At 48.9% G+C, this 23,385-nt stretch overlaps 1 protein-coding gene across 1 annotated transcript; it reads left to right on the forward strand.

Moving 5' to 3' along the window:
• The first annotated feature begins 49 nt into the window (after positions 1-49).
• Positions 50-19,408, forward strand: KLHDC10 (kelch domain containing 10). The gene is made up of 9 exons (XM_086744122.1): positions 50-291; positions 11,878-12,099; positions 12,649-12,803; positions 13,946-14,094; positions 14,464-14,548; positions 15,466-15,532; positions 16,132-16,179; positions 17,650-17,789; positions 18,967-19,408. The coding sequence occupies exons 1-9, from the start codon at positions 177-179 to the stop codon at positions 19,174-19,176; spliced, it is 1,191 nt and encodes a 396-aa protein (XP_086600248.1). The 5' UTR covers positions 50-176; the 3' UTR covers positions 19,177-19,408.
• The last annotated feature ends 3,977 nt before the right edge of the window (positions 19,409-23,385 follow it).

Genomic DNA, 23,385 nt, shown 5'->3' on the forward strand with positions numbered 1-23,385 from the left:
AGGCGCGGTGAGCAAGCTCCCGCTCCGACGGCGCCTGCGCTTTCGCCGCCGCGTTCCCGCCCGTACCCGGAAGCGTTTGCTGGGCCGCGGCCGCCGGCGGGGACGGGAGGAAGGGGCCCGGCGCCGGCTGCCGCCTGGGCTCCCCCGGAGGAGGAGGAGGAGGGGCGGGCGGGGCCATGGCGGCGGCAGGCGGGGCCCGGGAGGGCGGCAGGGAAGACCCGGGTGATGCGGCGGGCGGCGGCGGCCTCCTGAACCGTTTCGTGCAGCTGCCGGGTAGGCCGCGCCCGGCGGGTGAGTGGCGGCCGGTTCCCGGGGAGGGAGGGAGGGTGGGAGGGGGGTGCTGACCCCGTCCCCGTCCCCGTCCCCGTCCCCGTCCCCGTCCCCGTCCCCGTCCCCAAAGCCTCCGTTGACGTCCCGGTGTGGAATCCCGCCCCGAGTGAAGGCGCAGAGGCTGCAGCCGCGGGCACCCGCCGCCGCCGTTCGGCTCAGCCTCAGCGCTGAAGTCCGGCCGTGACAAACCCGAAGCTGGCTGTGGATCCTGCTGAAAAAACTACCGGATGGAAAAACCCCTTTTGAGCCCATTGCTGGAGTTCTCTCCCCGTTCGACACCGGTTAATGTCCTATTTACAGAGCTCCAGCAGCAGCCCTGTATAACCGTTGAGATAAAAAAAGAGGAATATTTTTTCCCTCTCCTTCCGTTTCCTCCAACCAGCTTTGTTCTCTTCCTTCCCAGTTCTCTTTCAGAGTTTCCAGGAGGCGTTCCTTCATTTCCCCCACCACGGACTCTTTCCATCCAGCATGCTGTCTCCTTCTAACCCTGTTTTTATAAGTAATTATTGTCACGGAAGCGGGTGTAGAGCTTGCAGCACGCTTCGGTGTTGGATGCGTTTGCCGCATCCCTCCCTGCACAGCTCTTTCGCTCCTGCTAAGCCAAGTGTGGTTTGAAGTAGGTTTGGTTAAACGCGAGGGCGTACGCGTCGATTCAGGTGCTGCTTTTGCCAAGTTCTTCTTTTCCACCGACTTGCAGAAAAGATTTTAAACTTTTGTCACCTTTTTCACTCCAGAGGTTTTTGTTTGCAAGGGGAAGTGGTTGTGAAAGGTAAGCAGGGGGAGTGTTTCTGCCGAGGATTTCTCAATAGGGGCATTTCTCAAGCAGCATCTACAAAAGAGTCTCACTTAACTGCTCAAAAAAACCCAAACCAAAACAATTTGTTTGTGTTTTTGCTCCTTTTGGGTAAAGACTCTTCAAACATCTGAAATTGTATGCTGGAGAAGGGAAAGGAAGGAGCTATTTGTAGGTGTTTGTAAGCTTTAGAAAAATCAAAAACGTCAAATATAGGTGCTGTGTGGTTTGTTCTTCTCCTTGTTGGAAATCTTTCTGTCTACGTTGTAATTTCTGCAGTGTTTTGTCTTGGGGTTTAGTGGATAGAAACAATCTGGGAACCTAAATATATCCTTGACTCTCGCACGCTCAGCGGTTGTGCTCGTCTTGAGCTATAATTTCCGCAGTGGGAGTACGAGTCGCAGTAGGTTTTTCTTTTTTTGTGTGGAGAGGTTCAGAGTTTCTAATATGTCTTTTTAAAAAACCCCAAACAACAGAAAACCCAAGGATCCTGAACCTCTTTGTGTCACGTGGAGGAGCAAGCCTGAAGCCAAATCAGGTCCCAGGCTGCATCTGCAGGGGCGTTACTAGCAGAGAGAGAAAAAAATGGGATCATCCCGTTCTACTCCGTGCTTGTCAGGCCACCCCCGGGGTTCTGTGTCCGGTTCTGGTCCCTACAAGTCAAGAAAGACGCAGGCAGACCGGAGAGGGTCCAAAGGAGATGGTCAAAGGCTTGGAGAACCTGCCGTGAGAAGAAAGGCTGAAGGAGTCGGGTCTCTTCTCCCTGGATGAGAGAAGGCAAGAGGACGGAGGGTCTCTCTTCGCAAGGAGCCACGTGGAGAAGACAAGAGGCAGTGGGTACGAGTTGCACCGGGAGAGGTTTCACCTCAGTGTAAGGAAGACGTATTTAGAGTGAGAACAATCATTCAGTGGATCAGCCTCCCCAGGGACGTGGTGGAGTCCCCGGCGCTGGAGGGTTTCAAGATGTGACTGGACAAGGTGCTCAATAATCTCATCTCTGCTCCCTTTGCCGCGAGAGGTTGGACCAGGTGATCTTTCCAGGTCCCTTCCGACCCGGGCTGTTGTTCTCATTTTCCAGAATTTCTTTCTGTATAATCCTTTCACATTAAAAAAAAACCCAAAACCAACAAAACAACCAAACAATGCAAGGACCGCTGGATTTTAGTAGTGTAGAAACACACCATGATCTGCGATACGTGCGTTTCTGGGGCAGATGTTTATTTCCTCTTTTGCTCTGGTTTCTCAGACCCGTTCTGGACATCGATCCAAACCCGGAAGCTCTCACGGCTGGCTGTGAGAATGATCGTTCTCCTAGAAACGCTTCTTTAGAGGCTTCAGATATTTGAAAGGCTCTTGGCCGGTGGCCTGTGGGTTGTGTTTGGCATCCTTGGCCGAATCCTCTGGCCTCTCCCAGCTGCCCTCGGCCCCGGGCAGGGTCATCGTCCGGGCGTCGGGGACCCAGGCGCAGCCGCTTTCTCTCCTGGGTATTTTTTTTGGGCACGGGCAGCCTGCCACAGAAGGGAGCCGAGTGATCCACGAATGAGGATGCACGAAGAGGTTTTAAACCTTGTTCTCAGTGATGCCTTCACATCCTGCTTATCCAAACGTGTGTAAGGGAGTCAAATTACATGAGTTACAAACTTATTTTGTCTGACTGGCGTGAAAAAGATGAAGCTTTGAAGGCTGGAGTCAAAGGCAATATTGACTTGTCCTGTTTTCTCTCTCTCAGGAGCTAGCAGCGCTTTGGCTTCAGCCCTGGCCCAAATGTCCTTCAGAAATCTTGCAGAAAACATAAAAGGAAAGGGAGACACAGAAACCTGCTATTCTGGATGTTGAAAAACTGGGTAGGAGGGAAAATAATACCCATACCGTCTTTAGAAAGCCTTAAGAAGCAGTAAAGAAAACGCGTACGCACACTTTAGCTGTTCACCACAAGATGGGAACCAAAAGCCACGCTGTGTTTGTTAGCTTTACATCCTGCAGTTATTCAGTCTGTATTTCCAAAAATCATCCTTGAAGTAGAGATTATGTCGCCGTTAGTAACGCTAATAATATTGTGGGATTAGTAGGACTGAAGATCACAGATTGGTGGAAGGAACCAGCATCTTTGGGGCAGGTCTTGCAAGCGGAAGACCCTACACCCTGATACCAGGAGAGAGTTGATGCGGTTGCGGCTTGCTGCCCGTGACGTTCCTTTTCCTGTTAGCCTGACAGGAAGAACTTTAAGAACCTCAGAATGAGGAAAGGCAGACAGTAGGCTGCAGGGTTGCCTAAACTTCGTGGAGGTGAAAGGAAGCAAAACTCTTGAGGCCAAAGCGTCTCGCCGAAGGAGCCAGAGGCTATAAAAGCTCCTGCCGGATCACTGGGTTATACTTGATGCTTGGTTCAGAACCAGCTTATTGACATATTTTGTAAAATAAAATCACCCTGCCCTTCCGCAAGATCTCACGTTGAGTTTTGTCGCACTAACTTGCTGCCCCCTTTTCTTTGCAAATAACCTTCTGGTGGATATCGTGATTAAAATAAGTTGAGAAAAAAAGGAGCTTATCAAGGGTGGTGCTGGGGGTGCCGCTCCGGGAGGTGTTTGAGGCTACACCTGGATATCTGTCGGTTGCGCCCCAGGAATAAATAAACCCATGCTTTGTTCCGGGTGGTCTGGAGGAGAAGGAAAGAGGGGCTTGATTTAAAATAGTCTAGCCTAGTCTCCAAGTCCCAATTTGAGCCGCACGTAAAATAAAGAAGATCCATGGCTGTACCTGCGGTTAGTTTTCATCAGTAAATACAGAAATAGCAAACAGTCCTGTAGTTCTAGGAGAAGCATCTCTCTAGATGTGAGTCTTTAACCAGAACAGAAAATTCGGAGTATTAAAATGAGCAGTGCTTTGATTGCAGCCCGGGAATCTGGTTTTTCATTCCAGCAATCTATTTTGGCTGAGTTTTTCTCTTGTCGCCTGGCGGGATGTGATCCTTTCTTTTATTTCCCTGCCAGCCCGGAATGTTTAAACTGGACGAGGTCCTCAGCACTGATCTGTTTCAGGTTACCTGCTGTGCATGGCAACCTCTAATCCGTCAGATTACAGGAGAAAAATGATACAACTTTTTGTTCAAGGGGTGAACTGGGAGCCTGCACAGCGTTAGCTAGCGAGTGCTGCCACGAAAGCTTGAATCCGGATGCTTTCTCTTTATGCCACAGGACGGCTGCATTCCCTCGCTCTGTCTCGTATAATACGACCTAAAGGTAGACCAAGATTTAATCTTTAATTTTGCAAAGCCTACGTGGCAGAAGTGTGCTATCACCTCGGTAGGTCCGCTCTTTATCCTGCCCGCTGTGTTGAGCGCGTGTCGGGGATGAAACCCCAGCTGCTGCAGCGTTGTGAGCGCTGGTAGCTGTTGCTCGGATGAGTTTCGGTAAATTCGTGCGTTGTTGGTGACCCGGCGTTGTCTGTGCTGTGTGGTTGAGGTGGTGCTCTAAATAATTAGCTTAAAAAAGGATGTATGCTGTCAGCTGTAATCGTTAGGGTCAGGCCATCGTGAGCTTATTGTTGAGCTGCTGTCATCTTACTAAATGGTATTTTGGGTGGCTGGAGCCAACTGAATTCAGCAATAAGAATCCATAAGCTTTTATGTGCCATCATTTCCTAATTCTCAGTGTCTCGTAATATTTAAAGAACTTTGAGGCTTGAAGTGTTGGTAAAAAATAGGCTGCACATGTAAGGTGTTTTGTTTTTTTTTTTTCAAATGCATCTTGGCTGGAAAAAACCAAAATGGTTGCTTGTCCTTGAGATTTAGAAATTTTGGCAACTTTTATTGGATAAACCTCTTTTTTGAAGGTTAGAAGCCAAGTGTTCCTTCTGATCTTGAATCCCAGCTGCACGTAGAAACCCTGAACTCGAGACCAGTTATCCTTTTTAACCGTGTGAGATGATGCTGAGTGTGTACGCCGTCTGGGAGGCTGCCGCCGCCTGAATACCTTTCCCCGACTCCCCTGAGTGCCCAGGAGGGTTTGTTTTACAGGGGGAAGAAACTGTACTGAGCAGCTGCCTCCCTGCAGCACTGAACTCGGAGCTCCCAGATTCCAGAGCATCCCCGGGCTGCGTTTGCTGCTTTTTCTTTGCTTTTTGGCTGCTTTCATGTCAGTTGGACCAAAAGGGGAAGGAAAAATCAAGGATTTGCTGCTTTGTGCTATAAGGAAAATACGGATTCTTGAGGCCCCAAGATTTAGGTGAAACCTCTCACACTGGCCTTTAATTATTGGTTTTGGCTTTGAGGATCATTCCCGGTGTATTCCAAATGGAACAGGCAGTTCTCCCTGATTCCTGTTGCCTTTATCTCATGTGTTTTCCTTTTTGTGAATGGCAATGTCTTTAAGCGGCCAAATGAGCAAGCAAGAAAATGGTTGCATGAAACAACCACGCAGTACCTGGAAAAACAAATCATAAATGCTTTCACTGCTTTGTTGTCAGGATCTTTCTGTAATTCGGTGACTTGGGACGGGGCAGGCAGCGTGTCAAAACGTTGTAATTGGTCTTTAGCGATCCTCTGAGGCTGAAAAAATAAAGAGGCAGAACTTGAAAACGGACACCCGTGGCTTGAAGTCTGCTGATCCGACTGTGCAGAAGGGTATTTTTTTGCACCCTTAGCAAGCAACAGTGTGTGGAGTTTAGAGATGAGGCACCCCAAAGCTGGAAAGTTGTCGCAGCTGCAGCTCCAAGGCAGTAATCCCCAGGGAAGGGGTATGTGTCTGCAAGAGGAGTGTGTTTATTTAGTCCTCCTCTTGCCGTTTCTCCTAGCTACAGCCAAATCTGTTTCTGGTAGCTGCGATGGCAAAAGAGCTTGACCTGTTTTCGTTTCCAGAGTTACCTTTGAAGTGTGAGGTTACAAGTTTCACTTCCCTCATCTTCTTTACTCCTAAAGGAATCAATTTTTCCTGCTGCAGGTTGCTTTGGCTACTGCTCAGCCTCACACCTAGCCCTGGTGAGGGATGATACAGGAATCATTCTTCTTTTCCTTTCTACTTGCAGGTTTCTGAGCAGCCGGTGGGACAGCCCAGACCTTTGGCGTCTTCCTGCCGAGGCTGGTTGGGAAGGGGAGGCAGCGGTTGTGGATTTACCACCTCGGGAGAACAGCGCTACATCGGTTTGCTGGGAACTGATAATGAGGTGTGGTAGTGATTAGGGAAAATTTTCTTAAAAAGAAAAATTAAGTTCTGCAGAACCTGATGGCGTAGGCAGACCTCGCTCTTTGCCAGGTCAGTTCGTCTCGTTGATGGATAGATTTATTTGGTTTTTCTCTGGCAGCATCATCGTGATAAGGAAAAGGATGGTTGCAGGCAGGCTCTCAAAACAACTTCATCTTCAACTCTTTCATTGTTTATTTTTACTTCTAAGAAATTAATTCAGCTAATTAGACCTTGTTTCCCCTCTTGTTTAGGAAAAAAAAAAAGGCCAGCTGGCTAGCTTCCTAACTGGACTAGCAGGTACTCCCCTCCTGTTTAACCTAGCCAGTGAGGGGATGCCAGCGGTTTCTTTTTTCCTGCAGTCATGAAAGGGAAGATAATTGAATGGAAAGAAAATGCCTTTGTTCTTCGAAACTTCTCTTTGTGCTGCTCTGCTTGAAGCGCCTCTCACGTTACATTTGTGATTCAGTGCAGCCGCTTGGTACTTCGTAGTTTAATTTTCTTCTTCTATGACTTTATTATAGAGCTATTGAAAAGCGGTAGAGAAATCCAGTAGACCTGAGCGGAGCTGTTGACTCACGTGCTGGTAGCATTTCATCTGCTCTGTAACGCCAAGTAATCTGCTGATGCCAAGGGATTTTTGTGGTTTTTTTTTTTTTTCTCTAGGCCTTCCATAGATTTCTGTCATTGTCAAGGCATCAGAGTTGGAATTAATAAACTTTTAATCTTGTGTTAGTCAGAATAGGAACGATATTTATGGCCTGACAGGTGCAATTCAGCTTTGTCCTCCCCGTAAGAGGGACATTATGAGTGGGAGTCTTGTTGGACATCATTCAGGACCATTATGCTTTCTCCTCCAAAGTAAAGGATTTCTTAACGTGTTCTTAATGACGTTTCTCTTTCTCTTCGCTCTTGCTCCAGATCGGGTCTGTATCCAAAGGTAGGAAACAAACGTCTCGTGCATCGGTTGCTGTGCTGCGTCGTGTCAGGAAACTCGGGAACAGATATTCGTGACCCCTTTTTGCTTGCTCTCCTTCTGTTTCTAATAACACCTCTTGCAGGAGAGGCCTTCAATTAGGAATCACGCTAATGAAGTCAGTTTGGGCCGTCCGAGCAGCTCCCTCTGAAGTCACTCAATGAATCACTTGAAAAGGGTGAGCGTAACAGGGTGTTAACAGGTCAGTGTGTAACGATAGCCAGCAAGGTTCTGTCAGATAGCTTAGTCCTAAATTGGGACTTCCCTTAATTATGTCCCTGTTGTGATGTTTCAGCTTCATTCTGTTTGTGGAGCTTCTTCTTCTCTGAAAGCTTTATTGTTCCCATTTCTGCCCTCAGGACCAAGGAAAAGGAGTCTCCTTGTGAATGCACCTTCCCATCCTTCCTTCCTGCTTCGCTTTGAAATCTTAAATGAGGAAAGCAAGTTCTTTCCAAATTATATCCGTCCACCTTAAAGCCATTTTCTATGGCTAGCTTTATGACTTCTTTCCCACAGATCCATCTTGGCTTGGTACATCGTGCTGCTGCTTTCCCTGTCCAGCATCAAAGAATTTATATCGGGACGTGGTGACTTGCAGCTTTTCGTGGTGACGGCACCTTGCTGTGCTTCGCTTAGTGTTGGGCGCTTCTTTCATCCGTGGCAGGTTCAGCCCTTGAGGAGATGAGCTTTGCTAACTAGAGGAGGAAGTTAGCAAACCCTTGGGTGTTCCCATCTTCCTGCACCACCTAAAGTTTGCACTCGCTGTGCACCGCTAACGCTGGGGCAAAAACAGGTCCAAAACTTGCATGAAGAATTTCAGGAGGAGACGTGAATCGTCTGATAAAACGTAATTAAATGGAAATGCAGCTCTTTGTTGGAGGTGCAAGTCGCAGAGCTTGTCTGCTGAAGAAACTAATCTGAATTAACTCTTAAACAGATTCAGCGTTCACAGATGCCTTTAAAAAGACATAACTAGAGGAATATTTTTCTTAGCCTGTCTTCTGAAGTGAGTTAAGATCACTTCAATTCTGAACGGAAGAGTTTGGTGACAATTTAACTCAGTGTATCATCTCTCGGTTCATGGGTACATTTGTGAGTGTGCTTGCACAGGTGACTCAGAAGATGTTGGATTCTTTTTTTTCCTAGATAGACATGCTATCTTCTCTGAGCCCCTGTTAGCAGGAGGATCTGGTCCCTTGAGATGAAGGGGTTAGTGATGAGCAAAGCTTCAAAACAGCAGACTGGAAATGTGAAGAGAAGTCAGTCCTTCCGTGTGGAGCGCGGTGTTTAGCAAACGCAGCTGGGGTCTGCTTGAGTAGAGAAAAAAATCTGTTATTCTTGAGCAGAGTGAAATGAAATTGCTTGTGTTTGTAGCTACAGGGGTTGACTCTCAGCTTCTGGAAGCCTCGCTCCGGTTGGCATTTCCAGCTCTCCTTTCCCTGGGAGCCGCCGCTGCATAGGAGGCGCAGCGGGAGGAAGCATTTTGGCCGTTCTCATCCCCAGTTTGGTGTTCAGCTTAACGCTGAGGACAGCGGATTTCCCCTGAGCTGAGCTGTGAATGCGTGACCAGGAGCAGGCATCGCTTCTCCTGCTAGCTCTGCCGTGAGGATCCCAAGTTTCTGGCAAAGGGTGGTTACTGAGTGAGTGTTTAATTAAAAAAAATTGTTCCTGTAGCGCGCAGAGCCCTTCCAGTTGTTGGCGAAAGTAGTGGGAACGGGCAGGGAGCTGGTGGCGGATGTGGTTCGCGGCAGGAACGGCTGCATGGGAAGGGTGGTCCTGTCAGACCATCTCGGTTGGGTACGTACAAGTCACCAGCTCTGCCTTCTGATGCCCTTTCTGTGTCTTGAAAAAAACCATCTTTTAAAGACGGGGGATGAGTTTCTAGGTATATGGGAAGAGGTGAAACCGGCTGGGGTGTGTCTGGCCTTAATGTACCCATCTTGCTGTTTCGGGGACCTGCAAGCATCGAACACTGATCCCTTTCTGTTGAAACTTAACTGTTGTGGGGCTTTGTGGCAAAGTCAGGCGTCTTTCCTTCTCAGTTTTGAGAGGTGAGCGGCAGAGAAGGCCTCCTTGGTTTTTTAATTTATTTTCTTTGATTTATGCCTCTTAGTCTTTAGTCTGTTGGCTTTATCTAAAACTCAGCCTTATTCTCCTCTTCCCTCTGGAAAATTCTCACTGCAAGCGTTACAACTAGAGGGAAACAGGCTCTGTAGTTAATGTAATATTTGAACGCCTAATTCCATAACACTTTTAAATTCAATGGGTGATTGTGGACATCAGTGCTCCCAGTCGTCCCTGGAATTAAGCTTCCATTTCAGTTTTTTCAGGTCTTCTTCTTCGAGGTGTTCAGGGCAAACACAGAAGAAGAAACAGGCAGGATGAACTCCTTTTGGCTGAGCGTGGACACACGAGCCCTTCGCTAGGATTTCCTCTACGAGTTGCGGAGAGGCACGGCTGCTTCTCAAGCACGGTTTTGTTTGCAGATACCCAAGATGAGATGAATTGGCCTGTCAAAACATCTCTGATGATAAGAGTCTGAGTGATTACCTTGATTGTAAAGACTTTTATTGTCAATGCGTTCGCTTAAGAAAAGTGAATCCATCTCTTTGGATAGTTCAGAGTTCAGAATAAAAAAGCCCAAAGGGACAGATATTTCTCCTTCCCTTTGTGAGTCACCTCTAAAGCACGTAATGTCTGTTTAACGGTTTAGTCTGGCGCTGAGGCCAGAAGCTTCCTGGCTGCCACTTTAGCACATCTAATATCCACTCCTCCTGCGCACGAATGTCCACGCCGCGCCGGGTGCCCGAGGGCGCTGTGCTGTCTCAGTAGCCAGGCCAAAGACTACAGATTTTTCCATTAATTCCTTAACTTTCTTTCCCTCTCTTTCAGCCAGTGCTTATTAGTTTTCTAAGTGGAGGTTGCTGCGAGATGAAATAATTACTGGAAACAACCCAAATCTGTCAAAACTTAGCCACAAGGAGTTTGTTTGAATCCTGTAGAGCAGCTTAATTTTGGACTCGAGTTGGAGCTTAAAGCGGCAGCAAACAGGAAACACGATTAAGCAGAGCTGCTTGTGCTGAGTTAAAATTCATTACTCAGTCTGGACAAATCATTTATTTCACCTTTCCTGTAGGAAAGATGCTTGATGCCTCATTTGTTACTGCTCCGTGCGCCTGATTCACTGCCGATAATTGTAACAGGCTCTAAGGAGAAAACAGGATGGGTCCTGATTAGAGGCTTCACTGGGTTCTAAAAATCCGTAAGAGAGCTGCGAGAGCAGGTGGGTGGTGGAGATCCGCTGGTTTGTCTGGGTGAGGGGTCTTCAGGGATCTTCTTTTGGTGGTGTTTTTTTTTTTTTGTTGTTTGCTCTTTATTGTCAACTGAACCAAAGCGGATCTGTCTTCAGGTGTGACAAGCAGAGGATGTGACTGAAGGGTGATGGTTACTTGTTTAAATTGTACATTTTAGGGGGCTGTTAGGTATCCTCCTTCTCAAGATGAAGCTTAGAGTTACTCTCACCAAAACACTGTTGTATTGCATAGAAAAAATGATTTTGGAAGCATTTCTGGTTTAGTCAGCTTGAGATGTTCTACACGTGTCTCACAACCAGCTCCTTTGTTCAGGGACCTGATCGTTTTCTATTCCTTTCATCTTTCTCATTTGTTATTTGGTCCTGTGTCTCGCTGAAGTTAAAAACACCTCTGGCACTGTGCTTGGCTCTTGCAGCACTTCGAATCCAAGCAAGCTCGGAATTACTTGTCAGCTAAGACTTCAGTTGCTGCTGTCCAACCAAAATACTGCTATTTAGGTTTTCCTGGACTGAATCGCTTGTTTTGTCTATTCCAGTTGAGATCTGAGCTTGGATTGTCCTCCCCGCTTTTATTTCCTTCACCTTTTAGGGAAGAGGCTGGGTAGGCAGAGGGCTTCCTTTTGGAAGCTTTTGTCAAGCTCAACCTGTAGGATCTCAGATGGGTTCCCAGCCGCGCTCCCTCCTGGTGTGAATGCCTTTATCTATGAGCAGACTTTTACTTGCTGTATCAAACCTGCCTTCCTTAATGTTTAGGAAGCCCAGGGATGTCCAGGGTGAAAGAGCCTAGTTGAGATAAAAGGTGCCAGGAGCGAAAGAGAAGAAATGAGGAGAAGGTTTCTGCAGGAGAGAGAGCACATAATTACTTTTCTTCTTTGTTCGCACTGGGCAGCTTTAACTACAGACATTTTGGAACTGTTTCCTAAGGAAATACGCTGTACAGAGAGACAGAAGGGGGAATTGGTAAGATACCTCAGAAATAGCTTTCATGGAAGGATTACCCCGTGGAAGGGCTGTCATGTGTCAACCTGCAGGCAGGTCTCCTTAGGCAGGAGTGGTCCAGGGGCTAGAGCGGACATGAGTAAGGTGGTAACACACCGAGACTCTCCCCGTTCCTGCTTGGACTGGTGGATCTGTCATCACAGAGCCGTTCCCTCCTGGCGGCAGACATGCTTCCCAACCGCTAAACACCAACCGCTCTTGGAGGACCACCACAGGACCACCTCGGACGTGAGCTCAGCTCTTCTGCTGACATTTCACTGAAGCTGTTTTACCTTCTCGTTTTGCTGTAGGCCACAGGTGTCCATCAGCAAGGAGTGGCCATCGTTGCGTGGCGGATAATGCCAACTTGTATGTGTTCGGAGGCTACAATCCTGACTATGATGAGTCTGGTGGGCCGGAGAATGAAGACTACCCACTCTTCAGGGAACTCTGGCGGTACAACTTTGCTACAGACACCTGGCATCAGATGAAGACTGTAGGCTACATGCCCAGGGAACTAGCCTCCATGTCACGTACGTATGGAAATTCAATTCCTGTGCGCCTACCCCTGAAGCTATTTTAATCGGCGTCCCTGGTGGAATGCAAAACCGGGCAGGAACTGGGAAATCTGGATCCTGTTCCCAACTCTTCTGCAAGTAGGCCTGGAGTTTGGGTTGGTTTTGTGATTTTTTTTTTTTTCTTTCCCCTTTCGCTTGCTTGAGGGGAAAAAATTGAAACACAAGAGGTGGTCTTCAGGTATTTAGCTTGATAGTTGCAGGGCACCTGCACTTTCAGCAGGTAGGTGCTCACTGCAGTCAGACATCTCAAAGATCCAAAAATAGATCTCTTTGTTCACTAGCCGTTTTTAAAAGCAGGGCTTTGGTTACCATGGTTTTAGTTGGGTTTTAGTTTGCATTCTTTCTCTTTTCGAGCGTTTCAAAGCCATAAATGCGCGGTGTGAATTGTAGGGTATTTGAACAATACTGAACGCTCGCTGCCTCCTGTCTCCAGACCAAAAAGTTGTTCTGCTTTACTGCGTCGCACAACAACAAGTATCTCTGCTTTGTCTCTCTCTCTCCTAGTTGTATTGCATGGTAACAACCTGCTCGTGTTCGGGGGCACGGGGATTCCCTTCGGCGAGAGCAACGGCAACGACGTCCACGTCTGCAACGTCAAGTACAATAGATGGGCTCTGCTCAGTTGCCGAGGAAAGAAACCGAACCGAATCTATGGCCAGGTACAAAGGACGCTCCTTGTCGAGGCGCTTTGAGCATGCCTGCGTGCGCTGCGCCACAGTGTCCTAGAAAAGGGGCCAGAGCACGGAGATCTCTTCTCTGCTAGTAACCAAAGTTGGTCTCTGGGTACATAGGTGCAAGGAAAGGCAGGTATCATTCATAAAGAAATAGAGCGGCCTTGGTTCTTTGAGATTTCAAAGGACAGGAATGATTTTCTTGTAGTTAGAAAAGCCAGAATTTCTTAACTAAATGCCATATACAATTGAGTGAAAAAGGATGTCTGATTTAAGGAGTGATAGGAGGTTTCTGGAGTTGCTCTGTAGCCTCCTCAGAGCCTTTCAGAGCCCAAACTAGAAATGAAAACAGTATTTAGTAGATCTTTTAAAACTTCTCCTAATGTCCTGAATGGACGTGGTGCACAAAAACCCAAATTCACCCTCACAGGAGGACTGCCAGCTTTTGCCGTGCTTTCCAGTAGTACTGCCGATGTACTTGTGGTGCGGACTTTTATAACCCAGCTAATTTCTCATTTAGATGTGCGCCAGACACTTGGGGCAAGGAAAGTAGTCTTTCCCTTGCCCACTTCAGCTCCAGCTGGCCTTTGGCAAGCAGGCAGTTGGGAGCAGAAGGAGCTACACCTCTGCTTCCACCGCATCAGGGAAAGGTGCCTGCACCACCTTCACACTTTCAGTAGGCTGATAGTCCCTGTGCTTTTGAATTACTAGCATAGCAGAGTGTTCTGGTTTTGTTTATTTATGCTTAATCTCACTGGATATCTGGTAGCTGTTTGTGAGATTCTCCGTGATAGTATCTGTAGAAGATCAGTGAGGAAGAGATTCAGGGTTACCTGTGCTTTGGTTTTAGCCCCTGGGAGCCCCTGCTGCACAAATCTGTCTTGTCTGATGCCTGAACCTCAGCAGCTCCACTTCTAGGTCCTCATCTTGTGACCGTGGAGTTACTTTCCATGCCCTCCATCTTTTGTGTATCATCCTTGTTTGCCTTTCATATTCCTCCCGAACACGTCATTTTGTAAGATGCAGGTGGAGCTTTGCGAGCAGTGGCTCGCTTTGGGATGGTGAGAATTCTCTCTTTTTCAGACACGGATGTCACACGTCCTTTCTAACTGGTTTCTCTCTTCTTCCAGGCCATGGCCATCATCAATGGCTGTCTCTACGTGTTCGGAGGAACGACTGGTTACATTTACAGTACCGATCTACATAAGCTGGACCTCAACACTAGAGAGTGGGTTCAGCTGAAACCAAACAACATGTCCTGTGACATGCCAGAGGAGAGGTGAGAAGCTGGGCAGCCTCAGAGCTGTTACACTGGGGAGTCACCACCTTTACTGGGAGTGAGAAGCTGAGAGAGCACAGACAGGCTTCTGGGCACTCCCAGAGCAGTGTTTTCGGCTGTGGACCTTGCATAGCTGGTGCTCCAGCAGTCTGGCGAGCAGGGGGATGTAGGAATGGGGTGTGAAGCCTTTGCCGGGACACTGCTCTGGACTTTGCGATGCCAGAATGGAGCTGGGGACCTGGGGCAGCTGGGGAGTGCTGAGGTGGGGAGAAGGGTCTGGTTGATCCCAGAGTGTTTTCCAGAAATTGTTGTTGTTCCTCACTTGCACTCATTTCTTGTGCTGCTAAATGTCCTTCCTTGCACCCTCAGGTACAGACATGAAATCGCACATGATGGTCAGCGGATTTATATCTTGGGAGGGGGAACTTCCCAGACAGCTTATTCCTTAGATAAGGTAAGGCGATTGGAAACCTCGAGTGCTGGCCTGGATAGAAGATTTTCTACAGTGAAGCATAACCAGCACAGTCTCTTCGTAGGACTTTGCCTGGAGAGCTTGGTAAAAAAAAAAAAGATAACTGGGAGCAGATTGTTCTATTTCTGTAAAAACTGGGGTTGCCACCAACGTGTCCTGTTGACTTACAGATGGTGCATCTGCGGTACCCAGTGACCATTGATCTGCAAAACAGCTTCGTTTCTGTAGACCTGTTAGCAAAGATTCTCATGTAAAAACACCTAGGACTTATTTCTGAATGTTGTATTTGTGCCAAGACAGGAAAGTGCCAAAGGAAGGAATTCCTTGACGTTAAATTCAGATGCTGATATGATGACTCTTTTCTTGTCTTCTCCCTTAATTGTGCGCTTTAATTTCCTTTCTTGTGGTAAATGTTTTTCTTCAGTACAATTTGGGGAGGGAAGAGTGAATTAATCTTGAACGCCAAAATGATAAATGAGGAGACTTTAAATAGTGCTCCACTTCCCAAAAAGTTGGAACTGCAGCCGTTAACATGACTTTTTATCTCTCCATTCTCTGCATTTCTTTTATCCTTACGTGCAGTATGGGTATTTCTAAATAGTTTTGAGAACTGGAGGACGTGGGTTTTAAACATTCTGGGTTTTTTTTTAAAAGCAGTGTCCTTTTTCTTCAGCTGTGGGGCTCAAACAGCCAAGCCTGAGATGAAAGCTTTAGTAAGCTGGGACACTTTGAAGGTGATTTTATACCTGCTTAGTCACTGGCTGCCATTAGTTATTTTTTTTACACTTAATGAAAAAGAGGCGTTATTTATAGTGGCTCCCTGGGTCAGAGCCTGTAACTGCGTCATCGTAGTGCTGGGAGAGCCAGGAGGAACTAATGGCTCCTCTTTGTCCCTTCAGATCCATGCGTACAACCTTGAAACCAACACCTGGGAGGAAATTGCCACAAAACCTCATGAAAACATCGGTGAGTGTGGAATTTCATGTGTCTTCCCCTGTAAACCAGAGAGTGACCAGGATGCTCGAAGATGCTGTTTGCTGGCAGGCTGAAAGCCTTTTTCGTAACCTTGTACAGTGATGGCTTCGGGGCCCTGCCTGTTGAGAGCTTTAGCAGTGAGGACTAACCCATCCGAAGCATATTTAGCAGTCTGGCTTCTCTCCCTCTCCGGGTGGGAAAGATGATACTGGCTGGCTCTCCTCCCGGAAGAAGACACGCGTCATCTCTGCTCCCTCCGAGGGACCACCTGCTGGCCTGGATAGCAGCAGGGGTTTCCGTGAAACCTTGTAGGCTGCTGCTTTTCCCCAAGCCAGAGCTGAGAGGTGGAGTCTGAGGAATGAGATTCCAGCACGTTTCTCCCTTTCCCTGGAGAGCAAGTAGGAATCAAACCTGAAAGAGCCAGGTGCTAAATTAGAGATGTTATACCTGTGGTTGTAGGAAAGCCCCTTGTAAATGAAACAAGTCGTTCCTATCCATGATTAGATGTTGAGATATAATCACCACTTGCCCAAGCACTTTAAAGCAACTATAGCTGATACTTTTTTTTTTTTTTTTTTAATTCTCCTCAGGCTTCCCAGCAGCCAGAAGATGCCATAGCTGCGTTCAGATAAAAAATGGTAAGATCTGCCTCTTGAAAACTGCTGTGTCTTCTGCAGCCTAGCAATGACAAGCGTGAGAGATGCTGGCCTCCAACACACGCTTGGGAAACTACAGGGCACACGCGTCTTTTCTGGAAGCAGATTTCTTTCTTGTTAACAGGCCTTAAGCTGCCCGGTTGGCACCACTCTTCATATGAGGGATCTTGCTGCTGTAGGCAAATTTACTTCTGCACTGCACAGTACTGTCGCTCTCTGGGCTTCTGCAGTGTTTTATGCAACATGTAACTGTCACGCGGCCACTTCAGTGTAAAATGCCACGTATTTCAGCCACGAGTGTCCATGGTACTTTGCAACTTAGTGGTTGTGAGCTCATGAGCAGGTTTGAATGATGCTCCTGCTGCAGCTCCATGATTAACCTGTTAGCTTTTACCTTGTTCTCCTCCAAGAACCCGTTCCCTCAAACTTGACAAAAACCAAATTGCTCATAATGGACTGAAGAAGCAGTTGCAATATTGATCCTTCTTTTCAAAACTCTTCAGATCGATTACTGAATACTGTATGTTTAAGGGTGGAGTGATACACCAGGTTATATTCCTTAGGAGTGCTAATTGTGCCAATAAAAGTAAGGCAGGAGCTGGGAGACGCTTCCAGTCACCTTCATCGGCAGAGTTTTGCTGCAGTGGAAGCCTCTGAGTTGAGAACTCGGGCAAAACTGGCAGCAAGGACCTGCCTCTGGTCTGGGAGCCAGGGCTGTGGCTGCTCCCTGTGGGTTTAAAACCGCTGGCACCTGATCAGACCCAGGTGCCTGTGAACTCAGGTTAGCGAGGGCTTAACACAGCTTCCTAAAGTGTAAGTTGCAATGCACTCCCGCCTCTCAACGGCATTGAGCTCTGAATCTGCCGTGGTGGGGCTGGGATCGCAGGCAGGCTGGGGGGTGGACAGCGTGCGCTTGCAGCCCAGAAAGCCAGCAGTCTCCTGGGCTGCGTAACAAGAAGCGTGGCCAGCAGGTCGAGGGAGGTGATGCTCCCCCTCTACTCTGCTCTCGTGAGACCTCACCTGCAGTACTGTGTCCAGCACAGGAAAGACATGGAGCTGTTGGAGCAGGTTCAGAGGAAGCCATGGAAGTGATCAGAGGGCTGGAGCAGCTCTGCTGTGAGGACAGGCTGAGAGAGCTGGTTGGCCGGGGCTCTGAGCGACCTGATCTGGCTGGAGATGTCCCCGTCCACAGCAGGAGGGTTGGACTCGGTGGTCTTTAAATGTCCCTTCCAACCTAAACTGTTGTGTGGTTCTGTAAGTGGCCTCCGTGGGTATGAACAGCGTGCTGAAACTGGTTTGGGAGGCACTGAGCGCTTGTGTTGAGGTGTAGGATAAGTGTGCATCCTAAAACTGTTTTGCAAAGTGATCGTTGACCTCTGTCACCGCACGTTCTGCAGCTGCTGAATGAAGGATGGCTGGGCCTGTAAGCACCGTGGGTTTCCTCTCTTACAGATGTGTTCGTTTGTGGGGGCTATAACGGAGAAGTGATTCTGGGAGATGTTTGGAAGCTGAATCTGCAAACTTTCCAGTGGGTCATGCTCCCAGCCGCCATGCCGGAACCCGTGTATTTTCACTGTGCTGCTGTCACACCAGTAAGTGACTCATTTCTTTCCTACGTAGCTGAAGTTCAAGCCATTTGTCCAACTACTGTGACGTTTGTGTGGGCTGCAAATAGAGCTGAAATGGTGTTACCAAGGAGGTGATCTCCACTGGGTGGCTGAGGGCTGGTATGAGGTCACTGCACTGACTCCTTTTACTCCTGCTGCTGTTTGAGGAGTGGTAGCACTCAGTATGTTCTGCTTTCTAAAAGCAGCGATGCGAAACTTTAGCTTTTGAAAAAAAATTCAGCTCCTAGGAGTGATTCCATGTGTGAACAGCCGTTTCTGTTTGCGAAAGGAAAAAAAAGCCGGTCTCCCAGGTAAGCTGGCTTTAGCCTACTGAGAACAGCCTGGGTTGAAAGATTAGCAGGTGAGCAGCTCTTTGGAAACCACTGCTCGCACAAAGATTGGTGTTGCTAGAGCTTTTTGCCGTTAACTAGAAGCTTAGGGAGCTGTGGTCGATAAGCAGCAGGCAGCAAGAACTGCATTGAGCTGTGGCTTCAGCCTCCTGCGGCCGCTCGTCGCCTTAGGGTAACGTGTGAGGGCAGAGATCGGGTTCTTTGGTTACAAGAGCAGGTGTCGGGTTTGGATGTTGTCGTAAGCGCAGCTCTTTCTGGGAAAGCGTAGGCCTGATAAAGGTGTTCGGCAGGCAGCTCGATGGCGGGGCAGCAGCAATGCCGCCTCTTTTCCTGTATACTGAAGACAGGCCGCTCTCAAAAGAGGCCAGCAGCCGAGCTTTTCCTATCGCTCCGTGTTCATGTGATTCCTGGGGCAGGGTTATGCTGAGGCAGGAAAGGGAACGCAGCATGTCTTTGTATGGGGTGCGTTTAGTTTCTAACAAATACTTTACTTTTAGCTGAAGCCTAAGTATGGTTCTGTACTAATTTATTGACAATTTGCCCCACTCCTAAAATGGATTTATTGGGGTAGAATTCACCTAAAATACAGAGCAGAGCACCCCAAGCTAGCGGATGCGTGTTTTAGAATGAGAGACATCCTTCAGCAACACAATTTCCTCACCTTGGCTGTGAGAGGAGTTTGGGTTCTCCGGCTGGGAATCTGGACAGTCAAATCCTGGTTTTCCTGCCAGTGTCACTCCTCTCAGCACCTTCTGGTGTGCCAGTCTGGTCCGCACCCCGTGTAACTCCCCTCTCCCCCTTTTCCCATCTAGGCTGGCTGCATGTACGTTCACGGAGGGGTGGTCAACATCCATGAAAAAAAACGGACTGGCTCTCTGTTTAAAATGTGGCTAGTGGCACCCAGCCTGCTGGAACTGTCCTGGGAGAAGCTCCTGGAATATTTCCCTCATCTAGCAACTCTCTCCGAGTGTCAGCTTTTGCACCTTGGACTGACACAGGGACTCGTTGAGCGGCTAAAATGAGAATATCTCATGCTTCTGTCCACACTACGTCCAAGAAGCCCCCTCCTGCCCCTATTTATGGATACCACGGATGGTCTTGCTAAGAAAACGGAGGAACCTGCTCAACGCCTTACTCAGCAAATACATCGATGCCTTTCTAGAAATAATTTTAAGTTGTTGGAAATACGCTTTTTATTTATGGATCTGTAAACTACACCATTAATCAAAAATACTCTCTGGGACTAATCCCTAACATCCAGCCATCAAACTGTCGTCAAGCACGTGCTTGCAACTTAACTGGGGAGGGGGGGGAGCTTAGCAAACGTCCGAGCCCGTGCTTGCATGTGGTGCGCAACAGCCGACCTGTTCTTTCGCTTTGGGTAATACTCATCGCCCTAACACCCAGCTGAGCACTCTCTCTATAAAATCAAGAACTGCCCTTTGAAGGCTTTGCATGTGTTTCATGGAGCTTCAGAAGAGAACTGGACGCAGGGCAGCGAGCAAAGCTTTGCCGGTGCAGCTTTTCTGGTGCAGTATTGCGGTGATTTGAAACATCCCCTGTCTGTGTTCCTCACCTTTTCATAGTGAAAGGTTTGCTTGGAAGACTGGTTAAAAGTTGCCACTGAATGGACTACTGTGTAGTTTACTGGGGAAGGGGTGAGGGGAGGGAAAAGGTTTTGCTGAATCTTTTACCCCTGAACAAGCTAACTGCAAAAACTCACCCCGTAGATTTCAGAGCCGTCTTTCGGCCTGCAGCGTGTTGTACCCGTTGCTGGGGTGCGAGCCACCCCAATCCCAGTTACCAGCTTCTGACTCTTGACCTGTGCCAGTAAGCTTTTTGTTTCCTTTCCTCCCACGCATCACACGTTGGCAGTTTTCCAGTTAGCTTCGTGTTCCTGTAGGGGTGGGGGATGTTACTGCTGGGCGTGGTTTTGATGTGCATCCTTGGAAGCTCATGGATTGCTCATCCCAGGAAACAGAGCATCAAAAAAAGAGGAGAGGGAACACCTCTCCCTCTTGCTGGGAGCAGTGGTCATCTCTGCACTGGTGGGAGAGGAAGGGGTGTCTGGCTCTGGTCCTGCTGTGCTCCATATACTGTGAGGTTCACTCTACAGCCTGTGTGGAAGTGGCTGTTCAACTCTGAGCAGCTCCATGGGGCCGGCCTTGGGTTTGTCCAAAAGCCTTTTCATTTTAACACCCTTTTAAGTGTCCTTTTTTTTTTTTAAAAAAAAAAATTAAAAAAAATCAGCTTTTCCTAATACCATCCCCTTCCATCCTCAAAGACAAAGGTTAGACTCGGGGGTTTTAGTTTCTTTTTAAGAGATTGCATTTATGTTTAAATAAACCACAGCGTTCTCTTCCTGTTGTTAATCTGCACAGCACTGGCTGCTCGAGTCGCTGCCACCCTGATGTTCAGTTGAAGTGTTACCTCTTGCCCCACTGTTAAGCTTCCCCTGCTCTTGGGGGTAAGTTTTTTTTTTTTTTTTTTTGCCCCTTCTGGAGCCTTGGTTGCCCAGAAAAATAAAGGTTGGGCAGCACAGCTGAAGTGGTCTCTGGTGCTTTGTACCACAGAAGGTTGTGGCAGCTGCTCGTAGCTCTGTCGTGTCTGGCCCCTTGGTTGTACCTTTGCCAACTCTCTGTGTTTGGGTTGACTTCCAGCTAAGAGCCTGTGGGAAAGAAAACCTTGGCTCCTGGACAGTATCCTCATCATCCTAGCTCAGCCTTTTCCAGGCCTCCCTGGCTGCTGGCCACAGCGTCCCACTGCTCCTGGCTCAGGGGCCGATCCCTGAGGAAGCTGGGGAAGGGGTACCTGCTCTCCTGCCCCTGGCTGGTCATGTCCTCTTCTGGAGGAGCACGTGGGGCCAAGGGGCCTTTTCTCCAGCTCCCTCTTCTGGCCTGAACTCAGTGGTTCTCACCGCCTCTTGTAAGCACTTAGTTTTTGCCTTCTGGACTCCAGTTCTACTGGAAGAGCCTGGTCATATATGTGCTGGTTCTTCCCCCACGTGCTTTAAAGAACATCTCCCATCATCACCAAGGCACTATTAAAGCCATCTGAGCCCGGATCTCTGATCAAGCAGATTTCTTGAGCACTAGTGCCTTCCTTGCTCTGGCAGCCTTTTGAGGCCAGCCAGGAGCTTTCCGCTGGTGTGAACATAGGGCAGAAGCTGGTGGGTGTTCATCTGGAGCACATCTGGCCAGTCTTGCTCCATACTGACACCTGTAACACTGTCACTTAAATCTTAGCTTCAACTCTTGCCCTGGAACATGTTCGGTCACCCAAACATAAGCGCCCAGGCCTCTTCCACTGGCTGGACTACTGGAGGTGCAAGCTTGGAGCCTCCCTGTACCCTCCAGAGGGTAGTTTCAGAGCTAGTCCAGAGCTGGTTTCATCCCTCCAACGCAGCTGTGCCGCACCCCCAGCACACAGGACCTACAGGAGCACAGAATAAAGGACCAGGGTCTTGCTTTTGCTGATGAAAGCAGATGAGCATTGTCTACTGCTGGGAGTCCAGGGGCCTCTCCCTTCCCAATAACCTGGGCTGGCTCCTGCACGATGGACGCGAGATCGTGGAGGCTGCTCTGCTGCTCTTCCTGAAAAAATTACTGAAGCACTGCAAAGCTCACAGCTCCTTTCCAGGGGTCTGCTCAAGTTGCTGCTTGTCTGCTGGATGGGGAGTTTTTGAGTGATAAAAGCTTCTCGCAGAGGCTTTGCTCCGGGGTACAGCTTGAAGGGTATACAGCTCCAGGCTCCTCTGGCTCCATCTCCTGCTCATTTTCATCCCAGGTGATGCCCAAGTACTGGTTCCTCCCTTTTAAGGGGAAGTTAAGTCACTCCATGCAACACCAGATGCAAACAGCAAAAAAAGCAGAGTGTTACTGCCTCTGCCAGCGCAGGGCCATGATTTCCCTCAGGGAGAGGGAAAGGACTCAGCATCTGCAGCAACCGATGGAGGGAGAGGAGTTAAGAGCAGCCACGATGCTGCCGGGGATGGGGACAGGACACACCGAGACAAAGCCACCTCAGGACAGAGTTTTGTGGGACAGCCCTGCAGCCTTCACCCCATGATTCACCCCTGCTCCCAGCACCACGCGGAGCAGCTCGGGGCGATGTAGGACCTCTTTGGGGCATCCTTGCAGCCCCCAGCGGCTGCAGAGCAGGGTACTGTGGAAAGGACTTTTTCCCCAAACACAAAGGCCGGGTCTGGCTGCAGGAGAAGTTCCAAGCATCCCTTACCCCTCATCCCTCGCCCTCCTCCTCTTCGGGTACGATGTAGGACAACCTGCTTGGTTCATCACCTTCTGCCCTCTCATCCCACACCTTTTCCATCTCTTACCACTCCGTGCTGTTGAGCTCATCTGCAGCCATCAGCCAGCTCTGGGTACTCACCCAGGAATCTTCCCAAACATCTCTACTAGCGACAGCAGGATTGTCCATGCTGATGCTATACTAAGAAAACAAAAAAAAAAGCTTGATAAAGCAGCATCATTAATTGCTAACGACCAGCCTTTGGGAAGGAGGGGATCCCAAGCTGCCCACTGCCTGCCTTAAAGTCTACTCCTGCTTTGTGTTTCCAAGGCCAACGCTCACGCTGCAAGCGGCGCTCCCCTCCCCGGTTTTTATGCCAAACTACGGCCCCGTGGGGCTGGGGACGGAGAAGGGGCGCAGGAGCTGCGCTGCCTCTATTTACGTATCCGGCAGCATTTTGCTTTTGGGTTTTTTTTTTTTCTAAAGCTCTGTTAATAAATCAATTCAAGCCACCCACTTTTGTCCTCTCACCTCACCCTGGCTGCTGGCGTTTCCCTTTGCCGAGGGAGATGAGCCAGGCCCTGCCATGTCCCACCTCGTACCCTCCGAAGAGCACCAGGAGCACTCCTGACCCTTCTTAGGAGCTTGTTAAAGACCTCTGAGCGAGGTTGACCCAGGACAGTCAGACAAGACCAGGCTGGAAACAAGAGCTGGAGCTTCAGGAGGGTCACGGAGGAAGCTGGAGCCCACAGCCACCCCACCGCTGGCAGATCTCCCCTGCCACCTGCTCTGGTGCTGTGACAGAGGACATTGCATGCTGTCCTGCTCCACTCCCAGGGACGCTGGCTCCAACTCAGCCATCGCTGGTGTCCAACGCCTGCCACATCGAGAGCCAGCCTTGGTGGGCTCCATCACTGCAAAACCGGAACTAACCTGGGTGGTGGGCCCAGACAGGTGACCGAAGGCTTGTTTAAGGAGAAACA

This window comes from Chlamydotis macqueenii, chromosome 1 (genome assembly GCF_036417535.1).
Source record: "Chlamydotis macqueenii isolate bChlMac1 chromosome 1, bChlMac1.mat, whole genome shotgun sequence".
NCBI classification, from domain to species: Eukaryota; Metazoa; Chordata; class Aves; order Otidiformes; family Otididae; genus Chlamydotis; species Chlamydotis macqueenii.

Bases quoted from the DNA above. Each gene is read 5' to 3' on its own strand.
- KLHDC10 (XM_086744122.1), top strand. From the start codon at position 177: ATGGCGGCGGCAGGCGGGGCCCGGGAGGGCGGCAGGGAAGACCCGGGT. The intron at 14,549-15,465 runs GTAAGGCGATTG...TTGTCCCTTCAG, and splicing joins CAGCTTATTCCTTAGATAAG to ATCCATGCGTACAACCTTGA. The intron at 15,533-16,131 runs GTGAGTGTGGAA...AATTCTCCTCAG, and splicing joins AAAACCTCATGAAAACATCG to GCTTCCCAGCAGCCAGAAGA.